This window comes from Ovis aries, chromosome 23, assembly GCF_016772045.2.
Source record: "Ovis aries strain OAR_USU_Benz2616 breed Rambouillet chromosome 23, ARS-UI_Ramb_v3.0, whole genome shotgun sequence".
Classification (NCBI taxonomy): domain Eukaryota; kingdom Metazoa; phylum Chordata; class Mammalia; order Artiodactyla; family Bovidae; genus Ovis; species Ovis aries.
In genome coordinates, this window is record NC_056076.1 from 49,346,714 (window position 1) to 49,374,671 (window position 27,958).

Here is a 27,958-nt window from a genome sequence, read left to right on the forward strand (position 1 = left end):
GAGACAATCAAATAGCTTTTCTATTTTATTAATGTGGCATACTGATTCTCAAGTGTTAACAATATTGTACCCCTGAGATAATAAGGCCCACTTGTTTATACTGTATAATTCTATTCTTATGTTGCTGGATACAATTTGCTACTTTTTTTAGAGATTTTTCTCCTATATTCATGAGAAATGTAAGTCTGTGACTTTCTTTTTTGTGGAATGTCATCATTAGGTTTCAGTATCAGGGTATGCTAGCTTCAAAAAACAAGTTATTCCATCTGCTTTTGAAACAATATATTTAAATATTTGTTTCATGATGTGATGCTGAGCAAAGATAGCAGGTCAGGACTGTGCATCGTATGAATGAATACACCTACAGATGTTAATATGAGAAGAACAAAAACAGCAATCCTGGACGATGAGATTACAGGTGACTATTTTTTACTATATTTAATTTAAATTTTCAAAACAGGAAGGACATAAAGGAAAATGAGTGGGAGAAAGACTGCTTCAAACTGGCTGTCTCCACTGGAAAATTTCCTGAAAAAAAAAAAAAGTATCAGCAGAGAAGGTCTGAGGATCATCTCTAATCTCATTTTGACCAAAGGTTTTCTGAATTATTTCTGTCTCTCACTTCACTGTAAACAATCAAAATGCCGGAGATTTGCAGCTAAGAAAAACAACCCAGTGTTTCGGTCCTTTTGAATTGCAATAACAAACTCATATAATAAACAATGAAAATGTACTCCTCACAACTCTGGAAGCAGAGAGTCCAGATCAAGATACCTGCAGATCCAGTACCTGATGAGAGCTGGCTTTCTGGTTCACAAAGATTAAGCGTGTTTTTGCTGTGTTATCATATTATGGAAGGCAGCAAGGACATTTTCATGGGTATCTTTTAGAAGGGCACCAATCCCATTCATGAGGGCACAGCCCTCGTGACCTAATCATCTCCCAGAGGCCCCAAACCTTCTAACACGATCACTACAGAGGTTCAGTTCAGTTCAGTTCAGTTGCTCAGCCGTGTCTGACTCTGTGACCCCATGGACTGCAGCACGCCAGGCCTCCCAGTCCATCACCAACTCCCAGAGTTTACTCAAACTCATGTCCATTGAGTCGGTGATGCCTTCCAACCATCTCATCCTCTGTCGTCCCCTTCTCCTCCCGCCTTCAATCTTTCCCAGCATCAAGGTCTTTTCTAACTGCAGAGGTTAGGTTTTAAAATATGATTTTGTGGAGGACAGGAAGATTCAGACAATAGCAATGAACTAGCCACACCTGCTGCATTATTTAGGGCTCTCCTAAATATACCAACAGGATATAAGGATATATAATATGGAAAGTAATTTATTTATAAAAGATTGGCTCACACAATCATGGGGGCTAAAAGGTCCCATTATCTGCCATCTGCAGGCCCAGGAAAGCCAGCAGTGTAGTTCCCGTCCAAACCTAAAGGCCTGAGAAGCAGGAAAGCCTCGGCCTGAGTGGGAAGGCCCACGAAACAGGTGTGCCAACATCCAAAGACAGAAAGAGGCAGGTGTCTCAACTAAAGACAGGGAGCAAGCTCGACCCTCCTCCACCTTACTATTCTATTCATATCCTCAATGGACTGTAAGACGTTCACCAACACTAGTGCATATGATCTTTCTCACAAAATCTACCAATTCAAATGCTAATCACTTCCAGAAACACACTCGCAGACACACCCAGAAATAATGAACTAGCGTTTGATCTCTGGGCATCCCTCAACTCAAGCTGTCACACAAAAATTAACCATTACACTTGCCAAAGACCTAAGTTAAACTTACTAGCAAAGCCACAGATTCAGTCTCATTGAAGGCATTTAGTCATTAAAAGCATTTAAGCACTATTTGAAAGGTTTTACACCTAGAAATTTTTGTTCCTTCATAAGAAACTAACAGTATTCTAACATCTAATTTGTTATTTAAAAAGTAAATACATATTTCATTAACCTCAAAATTTGACATCTATCACAGGTGTGTTATAATTTTAAGTGGGAACACTCAACAAGAAGTTGACATTTGCACAAAGATTTGAAAGAAATAAACAAGCAAGGGAAAAATCTTCTAGAAAGAAAGACCAGCAGACGCAAAGGCCCCGAGGTAGGAACATGCCTAGACTATTCAAAGAATGTTAGAGGCCAATGCGTCTTGAAGGGAGTTTGCAAGCACAGTGGTAAGAGATGAGGCCAAAAAGGTAAGAAGAAACTTGGAAGGCCTAAGAGCTGTAACAGACTGATAAATTCCATTTCTTAAAAAGAGTTTCTAAAAATTTATCATGGCAAAAACATACACACTAATAGCAAAAAGAGTCAAAAGGCACATACAGGAAAAACGCACTGTCAAAAAGGACTAACAATTCTAATGCAAAACGGGTCCTAGAAATAGATACAATAAAGATGCCAATACAAGAATGAGCAAACGACATTAGCACAAAGATGTTAGCAATCCTAATGCCCATCAATAGGGGAATGATTAAATATAGACTGATACTGACATACAAGAGAATACAACGCAACTTTTAAAAACGAATGAAAAAGGATGTAGACAAATCAGAACTCACACACAAGGCTAGTGGGAATGTAAAATGATGAGGCCACCAAAGACAGGTTTGGCATTTACTCAAAGAGTCACATGACCTAGCAACTTTACTCCTAGATACACACCCAAAAGAGCTGAAAACCACGTCCACACAAACTCTTGACCATGAATACTCACAGAAGTATTATTCATAATGGTCAAAAAGTAGAAACAACCGGAATATTTATCAACTGACAAACGGATAAACAAAATGTGGTATATAGTCATACAATGGAATAGTTTTCAGCAATAAAAAGAAATGAAGTACTGGGGCATGCTACAACATGGATGAACCATGCTGCGCTATGAATGAAGATAGATACAGAAAGCCACACACTGTATGATTCCATTTATATGAAATGTCTGCACAGGGACAGTCTATACAGACAAGAAGCAGATTAGTGGTTACTACGGGCAGGAGGGCGAGGGAAATGGGGAATGACTACTAATAAGTAGAGGGGTTCTTTTGGGGTAATGAAGTTCTGGAATTAGATAGCAGTGACAGGTTTACAACTTTTGTGAGTTTACTAAAAACCATGTAAATAGATACTTTGAAAGGGTAAATTCTGGAGTACCTAAAGTATATCTCAATAAACTTTTTACTTAAAACACAAAAATGAGAAAGCTCTCTAAATGTTTGTATACAGAAACTGACAAGATAGACTGCTAACTGAAAAAAGAAGAAAATTCAAAACATTGCATAATTTCCTACCTTTTACATGAATACAGGGGGAAATAAGAATCTAAATCCATAATTGAATATACATGCATAAAAAAATTCCGGAAGGATACGTAAAAAACCAAGCATGAACAGTGGTTACTATGGAGACAAACAGGAGGGCTGGAGAGATGGGGAACAAGGACAGGCAGGAGATGGTTCATGTGCACTTTTATGAGATTGGTATTGAACAACATAAAGGTATCACCTGCTTGAAAATGAAATTAATCAAGAACTAACAATAGAGGATTATCATAAATGATAAAATCAATCTTTTACTGATTAAAATCTGATGACACTGAAATAAGAATAAACAAAAACCTAAAACATACTGCTGTATGCTGAATGAGTCACTGTCCCCAAGTTAGAAAACAGAGGCTCTGCTTCTAAATTCTCTATTGAAGTTACTCTGTTCATTTCAAAAAATAACTCCCCTGGGTCTTAGTTTTCTTATTTGTCAATAAGTACATTAGGCAAGATGATCTCTAAGGTCAATTCTTGCTGTAACTTTCTATAATGCTCAAAAAAGGAACTCAAGGCAACATTATACTCCAAACAACAACATTTTAAATCTATTAATTGGGCTATCTTAGGTGCCAAATAATCAGGGAAAAGAGCCAAGACAGGCCAAGACTTGAAAGAAACCAAAGTTCCACCATGCTGAGTGTGGTGGTTTTTAAAAGATGAAAAATGTTTTAAGCCAACAGATCTTTCTTGTTTTATGTCCTTGTATAATCTTCACAAGATTTTCATTACACAATTGCCAAAACAAAGTCAACTTTAAAAAGCTAAAACGTTCCTTTGGCTGCCATATTATCCCAAGAACTTTCCACCATCTGGGCTGGAAATGTCCTAGAACAAACTACTGTTGGAGCAAGTTATTAATTTCATGTGAAGAAAAAAAAAGACAGGCGCCATGACCTTGTACTGCTCTGCTTGGGCAGAGTGGAACACTTGGATAAAGACAAAAGCCTTCATGAAATGGGTGTTAGTGTTGGCTAAGGGCAAAGTCAACGAATGTGCAGGAAAAAAACATCCTCCTCTGACTTACTATTGGATAAGAAATTGACAGTACTGTAAATGGAACATAAGTTTAATAAAAACAACTGACAAGTTCAAAGAATTAATACCAAACATTAGAAATATCAATGTCATGCCAACATGAAGATTTCAGAAGTAAAATATGAGGAAAGACTAAAAAGTGGTATATTTCAGATACTGTCAATAGCAGAGAAGTTTTGAAGTTAAAAAAATTCAAAAACATGGTAATACTCCTCAATTATAAAAGTACTAACAATGGAGCAGAAAGTATCTGGACATTAGGAGTCAAGAAATCTGCATTCTAGTATCAGAAATGTCACTCAATTACCTTTATCAGTCACCTTATCTGTCAACTTCATCATATGTAAAATATTAATGGAGTGGATCAAATATATTAAAAACATTCCAAGTGTTTACGGTTTCTCAAAGAACTAATGCTATATATGTAATGATGCATCAAATGGATGAAACAGCCATATTATCTTCTTGAAATAAAGCTCAACCAAGAAGAGTTTTTAGAAACATTCTAAAAAATCAAAAATTAAGATGCACTGATAAGGTGGATACACAATAATAAAGCAAATATACTGAAATTGTTACATGGGTATCCAAAGTGCAATTATCCCCACTTAAAAGTTCCATCACAAGCAAGGAACAAATAGAGAAAAAGAGCTCTCAAAAATTAGAAATGACTGCTGAACCTTCATCAAAACTTAGAATGGCCTTTAAATACATGAAGAGATATTCAACCCCACTTGCAATGAGAGAATGCAGGTAAGGATCATTAATACGATTTCCATTTTTGTCTCTAGACATGGCGTATCTCTTTTCGGTGGGTTCCAGCATTCTCCTGTTGAAACATCAACAGCCGGCTGTGACTTTGGTGCTTTCGCAGGAGGAGATGAGCACACGTCCTTCTACTCTGCCATCTTGCTTTCCACTTTTAACTTACAAAAAAACCTAGACTATACTATATTGGCAAGGCTCTGTTAAATGTTTTTGATGGAACTTATAAATGATATACTCCCTTTAGGGAACAAGTTTTTACCAAATTGACTATATTTTTATCAAATTTTAAAATGGTCACACTTAATTCCAATTCTAAGACTTATATGAGGGCTATATATGTGCATAGATGTATCAAGTGAATTTATGTACACATACTGCATCCACTGAAGTATTATTCAGATCTAAAAAGACATAAGCTACTAAGCCATGAACACAGAGGAAACCTAAATGCACATTACTAAATGAACGAGGCCGATCTAAAAAAGCTTGTACTGTAGGTTCCAACTATATTATTATCCACTCTATTATTATAGTTGTTTAATCACTAAGTCATGTCTAATTCTTTTGCGACCCTACAGACTATAGCCTGCCAGGCTCCTCTGTCCATGGGATTTCCCAGCCAAGAATACTGGAGTGGGTTGCCATTTTCTTCTCCAGGGGAACTTCCCAACCCAGGGGTTGAACCAATGTCTCCTGCATTGGCAGGCGGATTCTTTGCCACTGAACCACCTGGAAGCCCACATGACACTCTAGAGAAGGTGAAAATATGGAAACAGTAAAAGCATCAGTGAGGTGACCAAGGTTTAAGGGGGTGTGAGGGATGAACAGGCAGAACACCGAGGAATTTTAAGGCAGTGAAAGTATGCTTATGAAACTATAATGATGGATGTTGTAGCTGTTGCTGTTCAGTCGCTAAGTCGTGTCTGACTCTGAGATTCCACGGACAAGAGCACATCAGGCACATGTCATTATACACCTGTCAAAATCCACTGAATGTACAATGCAACAAGAATGAACCCTAATGCACACTATGAGTTGGGTGATAGTGATACATCAATGTAGGTTCATCGACTATAATACATGTGCCACTGTGGTGAGAAATGCTGACAGCAGAGGAGGCTATGTGTGGGAAGAGGGATACGGGAATATTCTGTACTTCCTGCTCAGTTTTGCTGTGAATTTAATATTGTTCTGAAAAGTAAAGCCTTTAATTTAAAAAAATGAAATACTGTTATATTATTTAGATAAATATATAAAGGAAAGATAAGGGTAAAGGTGTATGTATAAACCATCAAAATAGCTAACAATGAAAAAGATTGTCTCTGGAGAGTAAAGAGATATAAAACATCAGTTCTCAGCATAACCCCTTTGTGCTTCTCAACTGTTCTCCCAAACCCTATGCACATACACATTATAATCTAAGACAAGTACATCAGCATCAAAGACTAGCTTTAAATATCCAAAGGTAATGTAATCTGGATTATGCCCCCCAAAGAAACAACTCTATAAAGAAGTAACTTATTGATACATAAGTAGGACAAAAAATTTAAAAGGAAAAAAAAATCAACTATTCGTTGGTAGAATTAAAATTCAGTTATTAATGTTAAACCAGCTCATTCATATTTTGCGATACTTGTACTAATAACAGGAAAAGAAATTAATGAAAGCCTCCTGTACCAGTCTTGCTTTTATTTTTCTACATTTATTAATTTACCTTGGTCGCACTGGGTCTCTACTGCAGCCCACAGGCACTCCCTGCAGCGTGCAGGGGCTTCGGTAGCTGTGGTGCGCAGGCAGCTCCTGGGGCAGAGCACAGGCTTAGAGCGCTCGAGCTCAGGAGCTGCAGTGAGTGCGCTTCTCTAGTTGTGGCACAGGGGCTTAGCTCCTCCAAGCCACGTGGGATCTTAGTTCCCCAAACATGGATCAAACCCACGTCCCCTGATTGGAAAGCACATTCTTAACCACTAGACCACCAAGGAAGTCACCAGCCTTGCTTGTATAAGAGTAAAGATTCTCTGAAGGCAGAAATTCAACATTTTCAGGGCTGAGTTATACACAAGAATGCTACAAACTGACTTTAGGAAAGTCACTTCCTTTCTCTCTACTTCAGTGCCATCATACACAAAATGAAAATGTATAAGATAAGGGCTTTCCAGGTGGCACTAGTGGTAAAGAATCCACTTGTCTATGCAGGAGACACAGGTTCAACCCTTGGGTCGGAAAGATCCCCTGGAGTAGGCGATGGCAACCCCCTCCAGTATTCTTGCCTGGAAAATTTCGTGGACAAAGGAGCCTGGTGGTCTACAGTCCATGCGGCCACAAAGAGTCGGACATGACTGAGTACATACATAAGCTTAATTCCCGTTCTAAAAATTCAATGATTATATACCTCTATAGAATCAATAACTTTCAAGGAAATATTCAAACACAGGCAAAATGTCAGGATTCAGGACTCTGCTCCAGCTGCTGCTAGTCTCTCACACCTAATGCCAGGCTAGAGCCAGTCCTCCAAAGCAGTCAGAGAAGCTCCTTGAAGCAGCCTGACACAACAGAAACTTACTTCAGTTCTCACACAAAGGATTCAGCCTTGTTCTTTTGAATCTTACACATCCTGTTTTCCATGACCACTATACTAGTTCATGACCAAGGGCTATTAGTTTCTATTGAGAAGTTTAAAATAGGAAAATTAACTCAGAACAAAACATAGCCAATGCTTTTCTTAAACACTTACTATGTGTAATGTGTGTGTTAGTCACTCAATCATACCCAACGCTATGCAACACTATGGACTGTAGCCCGCCAGGCTCCTCTGTCCATGGGACTTCTCCAGGCAAGAATACTGGGGTGAGTTGCCTATCCCTTCTCCAGAGGATCTCCTGACCCTGGAATTGACCCGGGTCTCCTGCATTACAGGCGGATTCTTTACCATCTGAGCCACCAGAGAAGCCCCACTATGTGTAAAGCAATACACTCTGGTGGTGGGGGAGGCCTATGTCAGTTTTAGTTGCGACCTGTGGGATCTTCGTTGCATTATGCTGGAGCCTTCGTTATTGCACACAGACTCCACGTGTGGTGTTCGGGCTCAGCAGCTGTGGTGTGCAGGCTCCAGAGCGCATAGGCTGCAGAAGCTGTATCACGTGGGCCTCAGTACTCCACAGCAGTGTGGAACCTTAGTTCCCTGACCAGGGATTGAACCCGCATCCCCTGGATTGCAAGGTGGATGCTTAACCACTGGACCCTCAGTGGTTATATACACTTTATATAATCATAAAGCATTTTAAAATTTACAAAAGCAGTTTCAAGTGATTTACTCTGGTCTTCAACACAATCTTAAGCAACAGATCCTTGGCAGTGAGAGCCCTCAACAGACCTCATCCCAGGATGAGAGGCCCCCTCCCAGCTGCTGGTCCCTCTAGGCAGCCAAGGTCGTGGTGTATTACACTATCGCCTTGCCAGCTCATCCCTCAATGGCTACGTGAGGTGATCTCCAAACTGATGCACTTCAATCTCCACATCTAAAATATTAAACCAAACTAGATGCCTTCAAGTGTCTTTTCCAAGTGACAGTCTATGATCTATGCACCTCAATTTTAAAATGAGAAAATTGAGGCCTGAAGTAACACTGTTGATGAGCGGTAAAGCTAAGATTCAAACACTGGCTTCTGGATTCAGAATTAATGGGTTTTTTTTACTACTATAAAATGTCTCTTACATGTCTCGACAATACTCAATTATGTGACTATGAATAATATGAGCACATATCTTGTAATATTAACATTTGTGGTACTGGATATATCTCAGTCAGATTTCTTCAGTAAGCCCAGTAAAGACTTACATGTTAAATTTTTTAAACTAGGATTTCCCCCCCACCCACCGCGGAAGCACCAGAAATCAAGTTTCAAACTAATAAGCTACTGTGAACTTAATTATGTCTTGGTATTTGAAAATGCTATCACCTTTAATTCAGTGCTTATAATGTCTTGAATACCTAATCCAGCCAGAAATTTATACTAAATATGTACAGCACCTAAAATTTAAATGCTGACTTCTTTTAGCCACCCACTCTGTTGTGGCTGGATTTGAAACAAGTTTGGGTATCAACACGCAGAGCTCCAGAAAGACATTTTCCCAACAGTTAGGCCCTTCACTGCCAACACGGGGTCTCCAGTTCCTTCACTCTCAAAGACTTGCAGACTTCATAAAGGAACTGTTTACAGCTCTTCAGGTTCTTGAACCACCTATTCATCATTTGCACCAAAAGTTTTCAACATTCAAATTTTATAAAGTATGACATCTAAGCCAATACCAACACCTGTGAATCAAGTATGTATGTATTTTATATCACTTTATTTGCCTTCATAAATCCAGCAACATTAATTTTATAAATAAGATTCTTAACAGTTCTTCTCCAGCCCTCGTCTCCCACAAACCCTCTGCTATAATCAAATGAATCCACTTGTATTCCCCAAACACATGATATATAATCCAAAGGTCCCTATGCAGTTCCTCTCTGCCTCCTTGAAGGTCTGGACACAGCTCATCACTACAGCTCCAAATGACTGCAGCATGTACCAACTGTTCCTCTCAGTGGGCTTTCTATGAACATCCATCTCAAAGCTCTTCCAAAGTCATGTCTTTCTTTGCCCAGGGCCTAACACAGTAAATACACATAGCAAAGTATATTCATAATATATATATTTTTGCAGATTAGCTTAATGAAAAAGAAATTATTACACTGTGAAGGGATAATCTAAGGACTGCTGCTGCTACTGCTGCTGCTAAGTCGCTTCAGTCATGTCCAACTCTGTGCAACCACATAGACAGCAGCCCACCAGGCTCCCCGTCCCTGGGATTCTCCAGGCAAGAACACTGGAGTGGGTTGCCATTTCCTTCTCCAATGCATCAAAGTGAAAAGTGAAAGGGAAGTCACTCAGTTGTGTCTGACTCCTAGCGACCCCATGGACTGCAGCCTGCCAGGCTCCTCCATCCATGGGATTTGCCAGGCAAGAGTACTACTGAGATATAATGCTGACTTTCCCTAAACTAAATGGCCCCTGACTAGTCAGCATTTATAGCTAATTATCTGAGCTCCAATACTTTGGCCACCTGATGCAAAGAGCTGACTCATTAGAAAAGACCCTGATACTGGGAAAGATTGAGGGCAGGAGGAGAAGGGGGCGACAGAGGACAAGAAGGTTGGATGGACTCAATGGACATGGGTTTGAGCAAACTCTGGGAGACGGTGAAGGACAGGGAGGCCAGGCACGAGGCATTCCATGGGGTCACAAAGAGTCGGACACGACACTAGCAACTGAACAACAACAATCTACCATTTCCTTACATGTTGTGAGATGTGATTTCTCAGTGTTTCAGTTTCTGGCTGCGCCTCCACACTGCGAATGTCTGTTAAGACACCTAGTGTTTGTAATACCATGTACCAGAGTCAGACATGGCTGAGTGACAAACACTTTCACTTTTTTCACCAACTGCAAGGGGCTTTGAGCCACTCTATCTGCAATGGACTATCCCTTAGCACACTACCCTGTTTCCATATAGACCACATGATGAGCAACGAACAAAATATTTAAGCACACTGAATAGGTTGTATCCCCAGGGCCTTACTCATTCAACAATTATTTCGAGTCCTCCACATGCCAGGCTAACCTCAATACTAAGGGGACAGAAGTGAGCAAAACAAGCGCTGGCACAGGAAGAGCCCTTGTTTCCACATTGCTTTCATTCTAATTTTATTTGAGAAATAAAATCACATGAAATAATAATATGAAAAGTAGTGATAAGCATTAGGACAAAAAAATAAAGCATGATGAAAGGACAGACTATGAAGGGGTGCTATTTTAGGGCAGGCAGAGCAACTGTTTCCAAGAAGCCAAACTCTGAGCAGAAGGAAGGAAGCTTGCAGGAGGACAGGACATGAGCCATGCAGATGCCTGAGGGAAGATATTCAAGGCAGGAGAAGAAAGGCCACAGGCCTTAAAGACAGGAGTGGGCTGGCACGTTCCAAACTAGCAAGAACAGCAGCGTGACTGAAGCAGAACGAGTAACGCGGACAAGGCCAGTAGATGATACCAGGTACCTCCTGTACCCGAGCAGCAGACCAAGTCCCATCACTCACACTCACACACACACACACACACACACACACACACACACATACACACACACTCCCCCAGAAAAGGCAGTGAAGGCAATTCATTATGAGTATCACATCTTTATCAATATGTAACTTACGACAAAACTAGATAAAGTTTCTTAGATTACAGAATTAAAATATCTGCCCACCAGGACCAGGCTGAGAATTAAGGAGCCCTGGTCCTTCCTCCTCATTGAGTTCACAGGTTAATAAAGGAGAAGACACATAAACGGATCTCAGAGGAAGTGGCCAGAGCTCACAGCAAGGCCCGCTCTGAGCAGACCTCCCAGGACCTGTCCAGACTGGGGCCCAGAGGAAGGAGCAGAGCCTGCTCTCAACAACAGCCTCACTGTAAACAGCTGAGAGTGAGAGCTTTGACAGAAACAGCAGCAAACAGAAAAGGAAAGAAACCCTGTTCAAGCTCTCAAAACAAACTCTATCTCATAATAAAAGAAAAGCATCCTCAGCAGTGCTCAAAGCAAGTACTGGGCCCATCCAACATTACTGCTTACGCTGCTAGGGCCCCATCCATCACTGGGTACAGTCATGGGGTCTCCATTCAACCGCCATGATAAAACGAGAAGACCTCAACCAGTGTCCCAAATTCGAAGTGTAGTGCTTTCAACTCTAGCCTGCCAACCATGTTCCATTTCACTCTCCATTAGTGTCTTAAGAGACATACCTTTAGCATATCTTATTCCTCTCCCATTCAACTCCTTGAGATCAAGAAGATACAACAGTTAAAAAGACAAAGTTTTACTTTTGAAAGACACTTTAATTCTAGTGGATCAACCCAATACACGCTGAAAAGTGTCAAGTCACAAGACCATGTCTGACTTAATCTTTCTTTTAAATACATTTATAAAAGCTGAGAGGTATGAGGTTAATAAGGAAGGATTCCCAGAAGGTGTGCAATTTTAATCTGACACTGAAGATTTACACCTCATAGAATTAATATTTTATCAACAAATCCAAACTGAGAAGCAGAATCCACTTACAACTTAAAAAAAATTTTTCATTGCAGATGAATTCTTAGAAATTCTAGGAGTTTACCCCAGTAGATCCTGTTCTCCCAATGATGAAGAATCAGTTAAATTAAATTTACAGATTTCTAAATTCTTGTAATCACTCTAGTTCTTGGTAATCACTTGCATTCAATATTAACAGAATGATTTCAGAGTCTCAAATGTTTAAGCTAGAAAAGTTTTGAATTACCCACAAAGGCCATTAAAATTAGATACCTCTTGCTATTCAGCCACTAAGGCAGCACATTAAACTTCAACGTTTATAGCAAGACAGATGATAGTCAGGTGTGTCAGAGCATCGCCAGTTTTCACAGGTTAATATTCCTCCTTGAATTATAAGCTGATCCGTAACACTGCACTATGGTTATAGTAGATGAAACATTTGAAGAGGAGTTTGGTTTCACATGGAAACTGTTACCAAGACAAACCTTCTTGTAGGATGGAGTTCCAAGAACATTAAATCATAAGAAATTGTTTCAGCAGCTGGTTAAAGCTGAGTGTACATAATACAAGACATCTGGTTGTCTGTGCATTTTCAGTTCATTTAAAAAGTATAAACACATTAAAACACTGAAATGTTTGATATATTACAACACTGTCTACTTGCTCTCCAAGTGTTTAAGTGGCTGGTCTCTACGTTGTATTCACAGCTTATTGACTACCCAAGGGGATTTATCATTTCCATCCCCCTTAACTTTACCACAACATTTTATCAACAACAGTAACAAAAACAAGGTACTTATTTAGGATACATATGAAATTGCTGGTATTTGGTAATAACAAATGTAATAGAGGTGGTGCTGTTTTTAAAATTAACATCAGGAACACAAGAAGCCTCACACATACTATAATAAACAAATGGCAGGCAATACACAGGGCTTCCCTGGTGGCTAAATGTAAAGAATCTGCCTGCCAATGCAGGAGATGCGGGTTCCGTCCCTGGGTTGGGAAGAGCCCTGGAGAGGGAAATGACAACTCACTCCAGTATTCTTGCCTAGGAAATCCCATGGACAGGGGAGCCTGGCAGGTTACAGTCCATGGAGTCGCTAAACAATCAGACATGACTTAGCAACTAAACAAGGACAACAAGCAATATGTGTGTTCCCCCTCCCACATCTGACCATATGTAACAGAAAGCTAACCACAGTGGCTTAACCAAAGTAACTGTTTGCTCTTTTAACATAAGAAGAAAATCAGAGATAAGTCATCAAGGGCTGGTGTAGTCCTTCGATAACATTACCAACACCCCATGATCCTGGGACACTGTCCTTTGTGTGTGGCACCCATCATCCTAGACTCAAGAAGGCCAGAGCACTGCCTCCACATCCAAGTAGGAAAAGAAGGGCCAAGGGCGATGAGCTAAAGATACATGCTCTGCAAGCTCCTGACTTCTGCTTACATGTAACTGGCCCAAACTGTCATGGAGCCACATTTAGTTCCCAAAGAACCTGTAAACTAAGCTGGACACACACTTCCAACAATATTGGAGAAGAAGGTGAGAAAGGATACCAGGCATGTAAAGAACTGTGTCTGTCATAAGAGTTCCACTACCTGGGACACCTTCTCCATGCCCTTTCCCTGTTGGTGATTCCTCAGCTATCTCAGCCCTACCTTCCAGGCTGCACATGACCAGACCAGGTCACAACAGGGTTTGGTGGTTCTCATTTCTAAGCCTATAATACAATTCTTCCTATAATACAATAAGCCTATAATACAAGGGTTTTGCTTGTGGCTCAGCTAGTAAAGAATCCACCTGCAATGTGGGAGACCTGGGTTCAATCCCTTGGGTGGAAAGATCTCCTGGAGAAGGGAAAGGCTACCCACTCCAGTATTCTGGCCTGGAGAATTCCATGGACTGTATAGTCCATGGGGTCACAAAGAGTTGGACACGACTGAGCAACTGTCACAATACAATTCTGGATGCTGCGCTCATGCACAACAGAGGCCTGTTTTCTCACAAATACCCATCTTTCCTTTGGGGCCACAGACAAGGGGCTTATTTCCAACAATATCTCTAAACAGACTGAGATTTTGTGACAATAAAACTTAAAACCTACTTTTTTATTTCAAAAAATAACTCCTCTAAAATGTGCATTCTCGAGAATTCCCCATTTGTCTAGTGGCTAGGATGTTGCACTCCCACTGCAAGCAGCACGGGTTAGATCCCTTGTCAGGAAACTAAGATCCCACCTGCCATGTGGTGTGGCCAAAAATAAACAAATTTTTTTAAATAATAAAATATGCATTCTTAATAGTGGGTGTAAGAGATCACCCTCCAGTGGGTGAAAATTGGTTTGTTCAGGGTAGAAAAACTTCACAGATATTATAATGATGTAGGGCCTTCCAAAAAGTCATAAAGCATACACACATATTCAGTGTATTTGTAGTATTCAAATTTCATTAGGACTCTGGAGAGGCAATTAAGAAAAAAAATTCTGAAAAGGCTCCTCTGAGAGACAAATAAGGTTGAGAATAACTGTTTTAAAAGTAACAAACATTTTGAATTATACAGGAACTGCATTCAGCTGTAGTAACAGAAATCTAGTTATAACAGTGTAAACAAGGTCTATTTTTCTTACATGAGAACTCCAGGGGTGGGGGCAAGAGCGAGGTAGTGGTTGATCTTTGTAGTGGTAGAACTTTGGTTCAGCAGCTCAATGCCGTCAAAGTAGACTTTGCTGTAAGTTTCCTAGCTCATGGTGCCAAGATGTCCAACACAACTCTAAGGAGACCCTGCCCACACTCTGGTGAATAGGACAGTGGGCTCTCACAGATGAAAATATAAATGTGTCTCTTAGGTGAGTCAGGTCCCCATAAAGAGCTGTGCCTGTAAGTTTCACTGGAGGACTTCCCCCTACATCTCACTGACCACATCCAGCTTCAAGAGAAGCTAGAAATAGAAACCCAACCTCTCCAAAAGAGACCAGATATAAAATCCAGAAGCAAGGAAGAAGGGAAGAATAAATAATGGATGGACAAGGAGCTATATCTACCATGTATGTATCAGATTCAAACTGCTTTTCTCTCAAACCCTGGTTTACACAGTTTAATTCTGTGCTTATCATATGCTTCACATTGCTAAAGAGTTTATTTTCCCCTCAACAACATAAAATTCTTGTGTTGATGACGGGTCATCAAAGTCTAACTGTTATCACACAAGACAGCAAGAAGCCCATGGATGTACACGGAGGCATACATAAAAGCAATACATGAAAGCACTACACCACAACCCACAAACTCTTCGACACGATCAACTGGCATCTTCAATACACTAAGAAGAGAAAAGTAATCCTGGCTTAGCCAGAACTTACAAGAGTGGAATATCAGTGATTAACTGCATCAAACAGCAGAGCAATTCTTCCAAAAGATCTTCTGAGTCAGAATCTGGTGAGACACATAAAAAAAATTTTTTTAACAAAGTATAAAATAGAATTCAGTTGTTTGGAAGTTCAGTTTTCATTCCTAATGAGAATAATCATTATTACAGAAACTCAGATACTAAGTTGCCCTCTGAATAAAATCTATACACTGAGCAAGTTAACATCTACTATAACCTTCATCTAGTAGAGGAATTTTGAACACCAGCTATTAATTATATTGCTTTTAATGTCTGAAGGCAACTATGACTTCCATAGACCAGTGGTTTTCAAATTTCTTATACTGTACTATGTTTTTTCAAATAAAAGTTATACTGAAGTCAAAATATATAAAATAGATAAAAACTCAAGCTGCTTCAGCTGTTTTGTTTAAACCAGAAATAGACTACCTGCACTTCTTCCCCCAATGAAAATCTGACCCTACCCTTGATCTCCTTGCAGACCCAGAAGTGCCTTCTCTGAACTCATGGAGCCCCATTGATTATAGACTGGAACTCACTGAGGGTCTAAACACCTCTTTACAAAGACCAAAGTCAAAATGGCTTTCCCAAGTCACAAAGTAAGCAGCAAAGGTTGGTTGCAAACTACTGTTGCAACAGAAATGCTCCTATGTCCCAAACTTCTCAAACCTAAGTGACTTTCTAACTTACGAAGTCAATCAGGATCACATGTGGCTTTCAGCTTTGGACGTCACTGACACCTGTATCTACAAAATTCTTTCTTCCCTCAGTTTCTATGACTTCTTTCTAACCCACTACTTTTTCAATTCACTCCCAGGATCCACTTCCTCAGAATACCCTTCAACACTGGCACACACCCAACTCTCTTGCTCACCCTAAATAAAAACAATCATCTACACAGCATCTATGCCTTGTGCATCTGTCTGTTACTGTAAATGCTGGCTGCATTATCCCAGAGCGTCTGACTATAGGTAAGGCAGGCTCCTGCAGGCCGCTATTGGACTTTGGGGCTTCCCAGGTGGCACTAGTGGTAAAGAACCCGCCTGTCAGTGCAGGTAGATGCCAGAGACAAGTGTTCAATCCCTGGGTCAGGAAGATCCCCTGGAGGAGGGCATGGCAACCCACTCCAGTATTCCTGGAGAATCCCATGGACAAAGAAACTTGGTTGGTGGGCTACAGTCCAAAGGGTTGCAAAGAGTCAGATACGACTGAAGCAACTTTGCAAGCACACATACATGCACTGGACTTTGACCCTCTTATGGGAAAAAGACAGACAGACAAAGAGTTTGGCACATAATGTACACTCAATACATGTTCAATGAACTGAATACAGGTGTCCAAGTCCAAATTTAGCAGTTGCTTCTAAAACATCAAAGCACTTGGCATCTCAAAGAGAAGTTTAGCAATTCTTTTTTCTAGACCATAATATCACTTGGTATTCAGTTTGAAGAAATTCCTTCCTGTCTTGCCATAAATAGAAGTAAGTGGCACAGCAGCCCTCTGAGAGGTCAGTGCAAAGCTTGAAGAGAATATTAAATCATACTGAAGACATCAATCAATGCTAAAAAGAATACACAGCAAGACTCAAGTTCAATAACCACGTTAAGTCTCACTCGAGAAGCAGTAGGTCACTACCACTTAGCTCAACGAGTGGAGGAAAATCAGAAGAGCCAACTCAACCTTTCTCCTCCAGAGCTGTCCAACATGACCCATGCGAGTTAATAACCTATTCCAACAAGTGGTTTGTTGGCAAGTATTAATAATATATACTCAGTATGTATTTGCTGAACTGTCATTCCATGCCTTACCCTAGAGACTGTGGTGACCCAGACCCAGTAACTTTCAGAATCACTCACTGATTTCCTAAAGAACACTTTAGACCAAATAAGTTGGCCAGTTTACTAACATACCCCTGGTTTAGCCAAGCAGCCTGCACAAATTTTTTTAATACAGAGGTGAGGGAACACATGCTCAGGACCCACAGATGGCAACTAACTGGGTTTTTTTTTTTTCCCTCCACAGGTGTAAACACATCTAAATTTCAAATCTTAAAATGGTGACAAAGACCTCTCTTTGGATCCATGTGCCATCCAAATCATGACTTCAGTCAAGTTTACAGCCGGTTAACTAAGGAGTACATTCACAGCTTCATTATCAATGTAATCCTAATGAAAATGATGTTGATAAATCCATCTCATACAAGTAAAACAGTTTTTCAAGGCCAAAGTTCTAACAAAACTAAAGATAAGAATAAGCAAATTCCAAGTAAAATCTCTGACAATTTCCATTTACTAAAACAAAAACATTCTTGCATAATACTATATTCTTATTTCTGGGGTTACTCTAGAAGCAAATAATTGCAAGGCAAGTGAAGAATGATAAGATTTGACTGCATATCAGGCTTTACATTAAACAAGTCACTCATACTGCCTTAGTTTCCATGCATCATTCATCACTCAGCTTCCATATGAGGCCAAACATCTTCCTTAGTTTCAATTAAAAACAAATATAAAATTCACCTGCCAAAAATTACAGTAACACATTCATGCATTTCTTACAGTTTGCAGGTCCATGACAAAGTAAATTGATGTTCTCTGAGTAAAGGACTTTGCAGAGATTTGAATGTGTTTACTGTGTTGTGAAGTTTTACAAACCAGAGTTGTGTGTGTGCTTTTTTTAATCTCCTAAAGAGTTTTAAATTGCCTCTATAGCTCCAGCCAAATATTTTAATACTTTAAATCAGAAACATTCCATTCTCTCTAGGCCACATTAATCTTAACAATCACTCTTAAGGAGTAGGTATCATCATCATTTCACAGATCAAGGCTCAGAGAGGGTATTTACCTACAACAAGTGGCAGAGTTCAGATTTAACCTAAATTCAGACTTCCAAAGGGAGGGTGGGTGGAATTTACAAATTACTTTTAAAGACCCGTTTCTACACAAAGCTAGAAAAAAAATCCAGTCAACCAATCCAAGTGTCACTGAAGACCCTACAAATCCCTGGTGAGTATTCTGAGCCACATTAAGCAAGAGACTGGAAATACCACAGATGATTTTACACATCAAGGTGATATCCTACACAGCCATCAATACATACTCAAGTCCTTGACTTAACTATCTCAAACAATGAACAAATACAATCTTTTATTAAGAATACTTTGCAGAACAAGGTCACTGAAACCTCACCCCATCCTTGAGGTTCTCCCACTTTCAAGCCCAAACGCCACTTCAGTAGTCCCTAGGAGTATCAGCAGAGGGAGGCACAAATACGAGAAAGCAAAGACAGAGAAAGACAAGATTTCTGGTCACTCACAGCTCTAATGGGCTTCCTTTGTGGCTTAGCTGGTAAAGAACCCTCCTGCAATGTGGGAGACCTGGGTTCGATCCCTGGGTTGGGAAGATCCCCTGAAGAAGGGAATGGCTACCCACTCCAGTATTCTGGTCAGGAAAATCCCATGGGGTAGCAAAGAGTTGGACACGACTGACAGACTTTCACTTCACTTCACAGCTCTAATCATCTACACCTGAAACTAAGCTGTGGTTGCTCCCTGTTAGTGCTTTCTGTTTGGCACCCATTCAGTATCGTGGAGAAGACTCAACTGTCTCATTTTGACCTTAGGGAGAGAACCAGAGATAACAAAACATTGTCTTGATAAAATGCCTCCCATCAGAGTCAGAGGGGTGGCAGGTGTGGAAAAAGGGAGAAAAGAAAACTTTTGACAGCACTTACTCAAGGAAGGGGAAAAAATAGCACTGATGGAAAGAAAAAGAAACATACGGGTCACTTAAATCAGGTTACACGTCGTTACTAAAAGGACTATTAAAAGACAGAGAGCAAATGGCTGCTGTTTTCTTTACATTCAGAAAGTCAAACTAGGGCTTCCCTGGTGACTCGGTGGTAAAGAATCTGCCTGCCAATGCAGGAGACATGCGTTCAATCCCTGATCTGGGAAGATCCCACATGCTACGGGGCAACTAATAAGCCTGTACACCATAGCTACTAAAACTGTGCTCTGGAGTCCGCGAGCCACAACTGCTGAGCCCACATGCCACAATGACTGAAGCCATGTGCCCTAGAGCCCGCAACAAGGGAAGCCTCTGCAGTGAGAAGCCTCTGCACCGAGACTGCAGAGTAGCTCCACTCTGCAACTAGAGAAAAGCCCAAGCAGCCAGGAAGACTCGGCACAGCTAAAAATAATTAATTTAAAACAGTCAAACTGTCAGTTTCTCAATGGTGCCCAATACTGTGCTAATACAGGTACGTAAAACTTCAGAATTAACAGAGCCACACTCCAAAGAGGACTTGAAAGTTCAGAGCAAAAGACTCAAAATGAAGACACATAGCTAGATTATACTTACTACAAACTCATACTCAGAAAAATCATGGTTTTTCTGAGGATCTAGGTTACTGTCTATTTTAATTGTAAAGCTAATACTTGCATTATCCTAAAGTATTAAAAATCATACTTAAGCTTCTAATTAGCAAAATCATACATGCCTCCATAAATCAATTAAGGAAAAGCAAATGGAGTCACTCTTCTCTAAAAATAAAACTGGTCTACATTTCCATGCATTACAATATTTATAAACCTGTGTCCTACCCATTCCAATAAAATCTGCAATAATTCTGGTTGAGTGCTATTACTGTGGTCAAACAGAAATGCTTCTGTTTACCCTCAAGGATAATACAGTCCATGAGATTTAATCATAAAATGTGCTGTTAGTAAAATTTAATTCATTCTATTCCACTGATTACATAAAAGAAGGGGAGTGAACAAAATATCATGAATCACACTCTCACCTATTATATGACCAAAAACAAGTCAAGATTTCCTAGAAACACTTTATTTTTCTTCAAAGTCAGATTATAAATCTTTTAAGCTGAATATTTTAAAAGAATAAATCTATGCTAAATCTACACTTTCTTTTTTCTCTGAGTCACATTTTTCAACTATTGTGGGGTTTTTTTTTGTATTATTTATCCATAACTAATGAGATTAAACTATGAAGTTTTATATTAAGACAAAAATAAAATACATGTCACTCAATACAACTGTGTGCCCCTAGCACAATTTTTGGTTTAGTGGCCCCAGGCGTGAGGGACCAGAGCAAGCAGAGAAAGAGCAGTAAAGCCCGCCATCATGAGCCTAAGCACCTCCAAACACACCTCAGATTTGGAAGGTAATTCCGAAGAGTTTCAAAAAAGTTTTAAGCCAGACGTGAATGTGAAGGAAAGTGGTCGTGTTCCAGAGGTGTGATTACAGACTTTTTTCCCATAAATTTCCATTTCATTTAATTTTTTGTTTGTTTTGGTCTCTCACAAATCGTCAGTTTTCTCACCTGTATGGGATCCTCGGCTCCCATTTACCTGCCAGGGGGAGGCACACGCTGACGGAAGCTCTAGGTGCGGAGGCACAGCCTGTCACGCGGGGATTGCCAGCGAAGGGCTCTGAGACACTTCACGGAAGGGCACCCAAATGTCAGTTTCTCTGAGTCTTTCCCTGTTTTTTGGTTCATTTATTCAGAAGAGTATCCACTTATGGCAGGAAAGGGAGTGGAGTGGGTACAATCCCAACGTCAGCATTCTAGAAGCCAAGTCAAGATGCCTTACTCTTTCACGGGTAGCCTCTTCTCCCAACCCTATTCTCCCTACACCACTGCCTCCACCATGCTGAGAACTCATACAGGGAGGCCCCGCTGGCCCAGCCTCTATAGAGAACAGATTTCAGTATTAAACTGGGAAAGGGGTGGTCCCATGATGTACATCACAAGAGTAGACACCTTCCGGTCAATCCCCTTGCTTGTCTGCCTTTGGAGACGCCTGGCACTTCCAATTCCTAAGCCTCTCCAGAGTTCTGTGGCAAGAACGGGCTTGTTTCTCCAACCCTGAAGGCATTTAGCGCCCAGCTTTCAGTGGTCAGTTTAGCTCAGCATCACTCAGTTTTCCAACTTGCAAATTGTGATTAACACTGTCTCCCCCTCTTTCTCTTTAACCTAATGAATTCATAACTTGTTCAAAATTCCTTTACTGATATTTTCTGGGGGTTTCAGGAGAAAGCAAAGATGATCACGTATATTTAATCCACTATGCTTGAGAGCAAGTCCTACAAAATAACTAATTAAAAAAATAAATACGGGTAAGGGGAGGAAGGCTCAAGAGGGAGGGGACATATGTATACACAGAGCTGATTCACTTTGTTGTACAGCAGAAGCTAACACAATATTGTAAAGCAATTAGATGCCAATAAAAAATAATAAATGAAAAAAATTTAAAAACATGTATATATTGAACTACTCTGTGCCAACAAAACGTACTCAAGCAAGCCTTTTACCTGGACTTGACAAGTCTCTTTTCTAATCTGCACACAGCTGTGTTAACTGGTTCTCAGGCCCCTCAAGCCCACAGCCCCTGCTCCGCCCAGCTCTCTCTGCCAAGGCTGCCTCCTTTTTGCTTCTATCTTCAGTCTCTCAACATCCAAAGGTATCTTCCCTCATTTGAAAAATTTGTTTTAAACTTTGTAAAAAAAAAGATAATTGCCTTCCACTGGCAGCAGTACTGTGGAGTTGTTACTCCAAAGAGCCCTCCTGTACAAAAATAATGAGTTCTTGGCTAAAATAAACTCTTCAGTGCACTAATGGGCTTCCAGAAAGTAAAGGAAATCTCCCAAGGACCTCAGTACCATAACCAAAAAGAATAACCACAAGCAAACACCCTGTGGCTTCAGTCTGAAGTAGAACACTGAGCAAGAAGCACACTCTTAAGGACAGGGTGTCCCTGAGGATGAAGCCAGCTACTGGGAGACCTAAGCCTTCAGTCTGGCCACTGGGACACTGAACTTGATAGCCCCATTAAGCCAAGAACTACGAAGGGAGACTGAAGTGGTCGATGCTGCGGTCTCTGGGTCCCTTTAGAAGCAAATGCAAATCCCTCCCTTACTTGGGGCCTTAGATTAAGATCAAACAAATAGAAGTTCACAGTCAGCATTATCAAAGGCTTAAGGAAACACGCTACCCAAAGTGCTTAACGAAACCAGCAACAGATTTAGGCCCCCAAGGACTTAAAATATTGGCTTTATGCATACAAACTGTAAAATATCAGTTATTGTGTCAGCAAGAACAGGACATAATACTAACACTGAGGAAAGAAAAACTTGCACCGAAAGCAAAGGAAGAATGCAGACAATTGTGTAGTACTTCACAGTTTTGCCTAGGGCTGGTTTTGTCCCTTTAACTATTCCTGAAAGCATGGAATCGTGGAAAGAGCTATCTTTGCATAATGATACAAATTCCCTCCAGCAAACAATCTACTACCATGTCACAGAGAGCCCACAGGAAAATGTTCAAATATGAAATCCTCACATATTTCAATTATAAACTGAAAGCATGCTGAGAGTCACTTTACCTTCATAAAGACAGCTTCACTGAATATGGCAGCAATATCCATTTGATCATGGCAATATTACAGCGAGTTGGGATAAACAAAAAAGTACAGTATGCTACAATAACCCAACGATCCTAAAAAGCCTCAGTTTATTTGTTCAGCTGTTTGCAGACAGTCTTCTACTTTTGTCAATTTAACCTTCAAAGAATCCTTACCATTGTATATTTATCTATTCTTGAACAGTCTTTCACACAACTAAGTCAAATGTTCATACGCTGGCTAATCAATGAATGTTTCCAGCTACCGTACTGAGAGGTTCCATTTTTTTTTCCATTCAATAGTATCTGTGCAATCATTTAATGGTCTTAACTATAAACAGCAAAAAATTATTCACAAGTGAAAATGATAGAAACTATAGGAGAAAAGTTATCTCATCTCACAACTCAAAACTGTAAAGAAAAAATGTACATGGGAATAAATACACCATTAGAGTACACCTGTTTAGTGCTCAATAACTGTCCAATTAGCCCAGGTCTACTCAATATGCCAGCAAATTTGGAAAACTCAGCAGTGGCTGAAAATATCAATGTCACTGAGACTTACAGTAGTGATAAGGAGTCTCAAACAACCAACCTAAAGATAAGATGAAAATAATTTTACTTATGCCAAAAACAGCAAGTCTTTAACCTTAAGAAGATGTCCACTGGACTTAAGCTGGTGGACAAACAGCAGCTCAGCTGCAAGTGAAAAGAACAAAAGAGCATTATAAAATCCTGAACTGCTAACCAAATAAAGGAAGAGGACAGTCTGTCAACACACAGAACCATCAACCAGCCGCCCTCACTGATGGCTCCTTCAGTGAGACACCCCTCGTGATAAAGTGGCCATGACTGAGGAGTGTCATCTGCCCTGACTCGACATGAAGCCACCTGGGATGTACAACAAAACCACGGTTCTCAAGCATGGATGCGAGTGGGGAGCACAGGTACAGCAAGGGTGACCAAAAATGTACACTGTATCTCTCAAGCACATCAATCTTCTCAATGGTAAGTCATGAATAAATGCTTTTATATTAAAATAAAAATGATATTATATTAAACAAAGCACAACATTTCCCTAATTCTTCTTACATAACGCAAAACAAAGTTTTGGGTTTGCAGGTGATGGCTGGACTATGCTCTCAGGCTCAGTGGGGATAAACATTCACTCCATTATTGTTGACAGAACTTCCTGGAAAGGAATGCAATTCACTAACAGAACTACATTTGGCACAGTTGGGACCAGAAAGACAAAGCCTAACATTAACAAAACTAACACATGAAAGGCACAATCCCCATTAAAAGCTCTAATCATTTAAACACCAGTATCTATTTAACAAATATAGAAGGCTGATTATCCAAGTAATAAATTAAACATATTAATGTATAAAGCCCTATGTGGGCAAGAAAGCCCAATAAAGGGAGAGGTGTTTTGAAAAAATGAACCCAGGAAAACTCAGAAGCAAAAGTGCCTTTGCCTTGAGAAAGAGAGAAGCAAACATGAAAGGCAGATGCAAAACTACATTCCTTCTATTTGCAGGGCAGCAAAGGAGACACAGACACAGAGAACAGACTTACACAGGTGTGGGGGAAGGAGAGGGAAGGATACAGAGAACAGACTTACACAGGTGTGGGGGAAGGAGAGGGAAGGATATAGAGAACAGACTTACACAGGTGTGGGGGAAGGAGAGGGAAGGATACAGAGAACAGACTTACACAGGTGTGGGGGAAGGAGAGGGAAGGATACAGAGAACAGACTTACACAGGTGTGGGGAAAGGAGAGGGAAGGATACAGAGAACAGACTTACACAGGTGTGGGGGAAGGAGAGGGAAGGATATAGAGAACAGACTTACACAGATGTGGGGGAAGGAGAGGGAAGGATACAGAGAACAGACTTACACAGGTGTGGGGGAAGGAGAGGGAAGGATACAGAGAACAGACTTACACAGGTGTGGGGGAAGGAGAGGGAAGGATACAGAGAACAGACTTACACAGGTGTGGGGGAAGGAGAGGGAAGGATACAGAGAACAGACTTACACAGGTGTGGGGGAAGGAGAGGGAAGGATACAGAGAACAGACTTACACAGGTGTGGGGGAAGGAGAGAGAAGGATATAAGGAGAGAGTTAACAGGGAAACATACACATTACCATATGTAAAACAGACAGCCAACGAGAATTTGCTGTGTGACTCCGGGAACTCAAACCAGGGCTCTGTAATAACCTAGAAGGGTGGGACGGCGAGGAAAGTGGGAGGCAGGTTCAAGAGGGAGGGGACATAGGTATGCTTATGGCTGATTCATGTTGATGTTTGGCAGAAACCAACACAATACTGTAGAGCTATTATCCTTTAATTAAATATAAATTTTTAAAAACTGCATTCCTTGTATTTCATTTGTTAATAATCTCTTTATTTTCCAGATTGTAAGTTTTAATGCTAAGAAATGAAACACCAGCAGTTGATCCTGAAAATTATAGGCCCTCCTAACTACTGGGGAAAAAAAAATTCTCACCAATATCAGAAGAAAATCATAAACTCTTCCTATAACTTCAGAAAAAGACAATATACTTTGGCATCATAAAATTATCCTTTAAAATGTTATTTCTCAAAGAACAAAAGATTACTGTAGTCAAGAAGAATGAAAAATCCTGTTATTTCCGACCTATTATTTTCTGTCTTCATATCAAATGTGTTTTCTTTGTAACATTTATTATAACTTAGAATTATTTGTTACTTCTTTTAAAAAAAAATAAGGCTTGAGCTTCCATCTTTTTTATATTTTACTGTGCCCTTAATGAGGTCTTGTCATATTCTTGCCATTGAATATTTGTATGTAGGTTGATGTGAAAGAATAAATGATGAATAAGAGCAAAATAAAATAAAATTGCTATTTCTGATCAAGGAGTCCCAAATATACCCAGACTCAGAGACTGTTATGCCCCACGAAAGTAACTTTTAACATTTATAAAATCTGTAATTCTGATTGGTTGTCTCCCTTAATAACATACAAGCCTACTGTACATGCTCAGTCACTCAGTCATGTCTGACTCCTTGCCACCCTCCTTCATGGACTGTAGCCTGCCCGCTAGGTTCCTCTGTCCACGGGAGTCTCCAGGCAAGAATACTGGAGCGGTTGCCATTTCTTCCTCCTGGGGATCTTCCTGACCCAGGGAACGAAACCTGTGTCTCCTGACTTGGCAAGAGGATTCTTTACCACTATGCCACCTGGGAAGCCTAGTAATAGCATTTAAATTAACATTTGCTTCCTAAAAAAAGAAATATCTGTGATATATGCAGAAGTCAAAATAAATAGAAGTTTCAATCCCACCAGCTCCCTTATTTAAAAAAAAAAAAGAAAAAATCTATCAGTCTCCATTAGCTTAAATTAATATAGGCAAAGAAATAGGAATGGTGTCAGTTCATTTAAAAATGAAAATTATGAGGAAAAGTAGAATTTTCAAAATTATACTTTTATTTTTCAAATTCTATCCTTATGTTACACATGCTACCCCAGAACGTCATCTAAGGCAAGACTTACTGTAACTGCCAGGAGACTTTTCTTCATAAGTAAAATGAAGTTGTAACTCTTCCTCTGACATCTCACAAATGAACACTTTCAGCAAACAGCAAATAATAAACAAAGCATTGTGTGTCTGCCAGATGAAGATGTGGCTAGAAAGTAAAGAACAAATCACACAAGAATCAGTGTTTAATCACGAGCACGATCCATTTATTTCTAGTCCATAATTTCTCATTTTGCTTGTAATATTAGAGTAACGTCCATATCTTTCTTCATGGCCCATGATTTATGGCACTGGACCAATGACATCTACTACAGTTTACCTCATACTTTATTCTGTATTTTACACAGTCAGTCAATTTAGGCATATAAGCGATTCAAACAAAACTAAAAAACAGAGAAAATAAAAAATACAGTAACATAAAGAAAATATATGCAAATACACAACCAAATTTTAAATGGGGCATCACCAGTTGTGCAGTTTTTGTATACCTGCTATTTGTATTAATAATTATGGACTCAAAACAATTTTAATTGAATTCAACATAAATTGTTTGGAAACAGGGAAATGAGCAATCTTTTAAGATACTATCATTCAAAAATAGTTTCAAAAAATTCTTGAGTGCATAAAAGGTGAACCTTCCACTATATAAATATAAAACCATAATGTCTAATCTGAACCTTCATTCATCTAATATGTAAGAAATAAAGGACACAAATGTAGAATGGAATAATATTCACACTAAGTCATTAAACTAGATATATCCAGCAGTCAAAATAGGAAAAAATTAACTTTTTAAATTACACAATTAATCTTCTTAAAGAACATATTTCTAAAGACTGTTTAAAATGCTAACTAAAATCAGATTCCAGAATTTACAATTTCACCCTAGTGACTTGTACAATTAATTAAAACCTCTTTTACTTTTTCCCTGAATAATGAGAATAATTCCTTTATAGCTTTCAAAAGACCATAACCTATTTCTACCAATAAGTGAATAACTGTCATACTGTTAAATATAAATTGAATTTAGAGAGAGCAGCCAGCTTACTTCTGACATTCTGCTGAAAGTTTTAGTTCTTTGGTTCTAGAAAGGAAGACCTTAATTAGTGCACCAAGGTTTCCTGTTCGAGGATTATTTTCAACTGCAAGAGAAAAAAAGGTTTTAAAAAGTTAAAGTTGAGAACTGAAATCAAAGTGGGCATATCATAACATTTCTAAAACCAAATGTCAAATTGAAGTTGCTCAGGGACCAAGCTTATTGTCAATTTCAAATCTAATTTGGGGAATTAGCAATGAGAGAAATTGCTGCTTGGTCTCAATTATAAACAGCAAAAAATTATTCACATGTGAAAATGATAGAAACTA

General features: G+C 39.6%; 1 protein-coding gene across 4 annotated transcripts in view; it reads right to left on the minus strand.

The window, feature by feature from the left end:
* The window catches only part of DYM (dymeclin), a 390,748-nt gene that overhangs the window by 300,854 nt on the left and 61,936 nt on the right, over nucleotides 1-27,958 (minus strand). For all 4 annotated transcript variants that reach the window (XM_042239587.2, XM_042239589.2, XM_015103730.4 and 1 more), the window contains 3 exons: nucleotides 27,642-27,735; nucleotides 26,608-26,741; nucleotides 15,624-15,696 (listed from right to left, as the gene is read on the minus strand). In XM_042239587.2, the coding sequence (XP_042095521.1) occupies nucleotides 15,624-15,696; nucleotides 26,608-26,741; nucleotides 27,642-27,735 (301 nt within the window). The remainder of the gene's footprint in view (nucleotides 1-15,623; nucleotides 15,697-26,607; nucleotides 26,742-27,641; nucleotides 27,736-27,958) is intronic.